The following is a 4,786-nucleotide window of genomic DNA, read 5'->3' on the forward strand; positions in this document are numbered from 1 at the left end:
TTTAAAAAGAGAGGAAAGAAGACTACAAAACAAACTAAAAACAAAAGGACGTGGGAATGTGGCTCAAGCAGCAGAGCACATGACTAGCAAGTATAAGGCTTGAGATCCATTCCCCAGCAATGGCTCCCACACCTGGCAGAGCAGTGAAGTATATGGAAAACTTATTATGAAAAGAAATATTTTGAAGGAGCCATTCTTTCCCTTTTTCTTTTCTTTTTCTTGTGCTAGTTCTGGTGCTTGAACTCAGGACCTGGGCACTGTCCCTGAGCTTTTTTGCTCAAGGTTAGTGCTCTACCACTTCAGCCGCTGCTCCAATTCTGGCTTTATGGTAGTTAAATGGAGATAAGAGTCTCATAGACTTCCCAGTCCAGGATGGTTTCAAACCACAATCCTCAGATTTCATCCTCCTAAGTAGGATTAATGAGTGGGAGCCACTAGCTCATGGCTATTTTCTTAAACCATCTCGGTGGGTTTAGATTCAAGTAATTATTTTGTGTAAGTTTATTTCTTCACTAGAGGCAAGATATGGAGTATAAATCCTTTTTTTGGGGGGGGGGTGCTAGCAGTGGAGCATGAACTCAAGGATTGACAGCTGTCCCTTTCACTGAAGGCTAGCATTCTGTCACTGAGCCACAGCTCCACTTCTAGCTTTGTGGTAGTTAACTGGAGGAAAGAGTCTCACAGATTTTCCTATCAGGGCTGGCTTTGAATCAGAATCCTCAAATCTCAGCCTCCTGAGTCACTAGGATTATGAGGGTTAGCTACCAGTGCCAGGCTAAATCAAAATTTTAATCTGCCCTTAAAAATATACTTCAGTATTCAATTATTTAAAACCATTTCTGAGATATAAGGGAAATAAGTGTTTTTTAAAAATTAAGAAATGTTAAATGTTTGTGTGCATACATATATATTGTTTGTTTTACCAACCATCCATCCATCAGTACCTGTGCACCTTCTTGTAATCATTTAATTCCTAGCCTAACCTAATGGTAGGAGCAAGGAGTTTTCAGAATTCAATATATCCTGACAAGTTTCCAAGAGCCAAGTGAAGGTTAAAAACAGGAAATGAATAGCAACATAAACCACCGAAGGCCACCACCTGCTTTGGAGTTTAAAGTGGTCATGCTGGCTTCTTGCTTGGTGCAGAACTCCCAGTCAGCCCTGACTCCTGCTCTGCTGCAGATGGCGGCTCTCAGCAACACAGCTCTGCACATCCACATGCAGGCTGGGTGGTGGAGCAATGGGCTGTAGGCAAGCCAGGGGAGAGCAAGGCAAAGAGGGTCCCAGAAAACACTCAGTGAACTCTGAGGTGCAATCCTGTACTTGCTGTTTCAGTAGAACTGGGTGCAACTGGAGACATGGGAAGATGTAACACAGATCACTCCTCTGCAGCAGGCTTCCAGAAAGTTCTCCTTGAAGCAGGGAGAGACAGTGGGGTCTTGGCATCATTAGCTATGATGGAGTTCAGCTTGGTGAAGGCACCAGTGGTCATGGAGGAGGGCTCTACCCACAGATCCTTCTGTGGTCTCACAGTATATGTGTGGTTCTGACATTCTTACACCATGTCAGCACATGGTGGACTCCGGCTGTGTACTTACTATCTTGCCCATCTTCATGAGGAGACCTTCCGCTCTGAGAAAACCAGCAAGGCTTCTCCAAGTCCACCGAGCAGGAGGCTGCAAAGAAGAGCATGAGGTCAGCTCTCCTAGCCATGGGGACCACGCAGGCTGCCTGGCACCCACATACAACAGGCCATACAAGCGGATCTCACTCAGTGCTGAACATGCTCACACCCAGCCTGGTCTGCCCTGGTGCCAGGCAAGGCCCAGAAGCCATCTGGGTGCAGTTATAGAGTGGCAGAGAGGGGCCAGAAGACTGGCTTCAACCCTTCCCCAGGGAGGAAGGTGGTGTGTCCCGCCTATCCTAACCAGATTAAGCTCTGGGGAAGCAGGGGAGGAGGAGGCACTGGAGGCCTGCTTCCCACAGGCCCCTGCGGTGATTGTTGCCAAGCAGGGTATGGGTATGAAATTGCGTAGCAATTCATGACCTTCTAATTAGTAAGGAGACAACTCTGAACCTTTCTGTTTCACTTACACTAATATTTCAAGGTGAACCAACCAACAAATGGGGACTCCTGAATTTCCCACCAGCACAGAAAGCCATATGGTATGTGGTTTGAAAATGAAGTAGGTGTGGTTTGAAAATGAAGTAATGGAGATGTGGAGATCATCAGGGGGAAAAAGATGAGTTAGACATTTTAACATGCCTAAGATTTAATGCATCCAAAGGTGTTTCCATTTTCTACTGTACAGTGCTACCAGTAGACAGTCTGGTGGTCTGGCTGAATCTGCTGCCAGTCTTCTAGGCACTGGAATGGCTGGACCATCACTAAGGAATTATGACATAGGCTCCTGATGGTGAAAGGCTCTTTTTCAGAGAGCTTGACAACCCTTTCAATAGACCCATTTTTTCCCTTCCTCTCCATGTACACCAGTCCCATGCAACACTTTGTATTTCTAGAATATAGACAAGGTGCCAAATAAACACACATAGGCCACCTGTTCACATTACAATCCCAGTAGAAAATGTCACTCTGCCATATAGGTAACCTGTGTCATTTTCCACTATAAGAATGAATTGATTATGTGTGAGAGTATAAAAAGAAAACACAATCACTTAGAATCAGGAAAATCTGAGTACAAGTTTTGAGGGTCAAACATTTATTGGTTATGTGATCTTCTGTGTTTACTCAGACCATGGGAGCTGATGGAACCTAACAGTCTCCAAGGCCCACAAATGAACCCAAAGCCATCCACCCGTGTGTGGCCTATAATGGATAATCAATCAAATGCAACTAATTCCCTACAACTTCACTCCCTGAGCAGCAATCCAAACTCCGTGGTTCTCATGTCAGGCTGGCTACCCAACCTCTCCTTCTTCCTGTAAAAGTCACCAGGCTGGCTTTGGGCAGTGGACTGAGACATTGCTCTTTCTCATGCTACCTCTCACACCTTTGCCTGCAAGTCCAAATGATGCCTTCTGGGGTGCAGAGAACAAGCCTGCTCCATAGTCACCCTGGAGACTGAGAAAATTCCCCTAGCCATCATGGCCCCCCTCTCTCTGGATGTGGCTGAGAGTATTGGTCAAGGAGTGAGACACTGAGGGAGGGACATGAGGGTATCCCTGGCCAAGCTAGCAATGGATTAATGGAGAGGAAGAAAGTGGTGAGAAATGAACACTGAATGTCTCAGGATCCAATTAGGCATGTGTTTCCTCTCTCCTATAGGAACCATATTATAAATCTCAAGAACTGATCCATCCTATTTATCTCAAAATGATGTGGGTGTCCTACATGATGAACTAAGTACATTGGCGAATTCCTAATCTATAGTCATCATGTATAGGATTGTTTTGGTGAACTACTGTAGTCCAAGTTCCAAATCTTGAAATACAACCATGTATGAAATTGCCGACCTCTTGTCCCTTTGTTTAGCACCCTAATCTTTTGGTAGCTCTGCTGTCCCTTCTGTTTAAAGAAGAGATAGAAAGCCAGCCTTTGTCTGCAAAGTCCTCTCCTCAAAAGATCTGTCCTTTCCTCTGGAACTGATCTACTGCTTCCTTGTTCATTGATGTTTGCTTAGAGAACAGACATGTCATCTCAAGGCAAGGTCTCTGTGACCCTGGGCCAAGGCTACACAGGGCTCTGTTTCTGAAAACAAAGGGGGCTCAGCAGTTTTGTACACTTCCAGTTAATCCTCCTTCATAGAGGGAGGTCCAGCAAAGCACTGGCCTCTGCCACCTGCTGTCTCAGTGTCAGAACAAGGCTGGTGGGTAAGAACCTCAGAGCCATTCCTTTAGCAGTTACTTTAAGAGATACCAAAGGAGCTTAATGAAGCCCACAATGAAACAAAACTTGCTTTACTGGATGTGGAGCAAGCCAGAAGGTGAGCTTTGATGCTGTTTTCTAAACAGCAGGAGAAGCTGGGGGTGGGGGTGGTCCAAAAATCTTAACAGCATGACAATGATTTGAGTCAGAGCTTGACTGAACTGTGAGCACACATTTTATAATCCCCAACATTCCTGAAGTGAATACACTTCATGTAGCTAAGGCATAATATCTACTTAGAGCACATAGGCTGGAAATAACCCACCACAACCTTCTCCTCTACAGGGTTATTCACCTGTAATCCTAGCTACTAGGGAGGCTGAGATCTGAGTATCATGTTCAAAACCAGCTCAAGCACAAAAGTCTGCGAGACTTTCATCTTCAATAACTGGGGGGGGGGGGGGAAGCCAAAAAAAAAAAAAAAGAGGTGTGATTCAGGTCATAGAGTGCAAGCCTTTAGTGAAAATGAGAGTGCAAGACCTCTAAGTTCAAGCCCCAATACTGGCAGGCATACACACACACACACACACACACACACACACACACACACACACACACACAGAGAGAGAGAGAGAAAGAAAGAAAGAAAGAAAGATAGAGAGAAAGAGAGAGAGAGAAAGAAAGAAAGAAAGAAAAGAAAGAAAGGAAAAAAGAAGAAAGAAAGAAAGAAGAAAGAAAGAAAGAAAAGAAAGAAAAGAAAGAAAAGAAAGAAAGAAAGAAAATAAAGAAAGAAAAGAAAGAAAGAAGAGAGAGAGAGAGAAGAGAAGAGGGAGGGAGGGAGAGAGGGAGGAAGGGAAGGAAGGAAGGAAGGAAGGAAGAGAAGGAAGGAAGGAAGGAAGGAAGGAAGGGAAGGAAGGAAGGAAGGGAAGAGGGAGTTCCACATTTTTTAATTCAAAAAGG

The 4,786-nt window shown here is 44.8% G+C and overlaps 1 protein-coding gene across 2 annotated transcripts in view; it reads right to left on the minus strand.

Moving 5' to 3' along the window:
• Positions 1-660: 660 nt before the first annotated feature.
• Positions 661-4,786, minus strand: part of Tmem241 (transmembrane protein 241) — an 88,253-nt gene continuing 84,127 nt past the window's right edge. For both annotated transcript variants that reach the window (XM_048363331.1, XM_048363329.1), the window contains exon 14: positions 661-1,676. In XM_048363331.1, coding sequence (XP_048219288.1) covers positions 1,566-1,676 — 111 coding nt within the window. In that variant the 3' untranslated portion in view covers positions 661-1,565. The remainder of the gene's footprint in view (positions 1,677-4,786) is intronic.

The sequence above is a fragment of the Perognathus longimembris genome, chromosome 15, assembly GCF_023159225.1.
Source record: "Perognathus longimembris pacificus isolate PPM17 chromosome 15, ASM2315922v1, whole genome shotgun sequence".
In the NCBI taxonomy this organism is placed as follows: domain Eukaryota; kingdom Metazoa; phylum Chordata; class Mammalia; order Rodentia; family Heteromyidae; genus Perognathus; species Perognathus longimembris.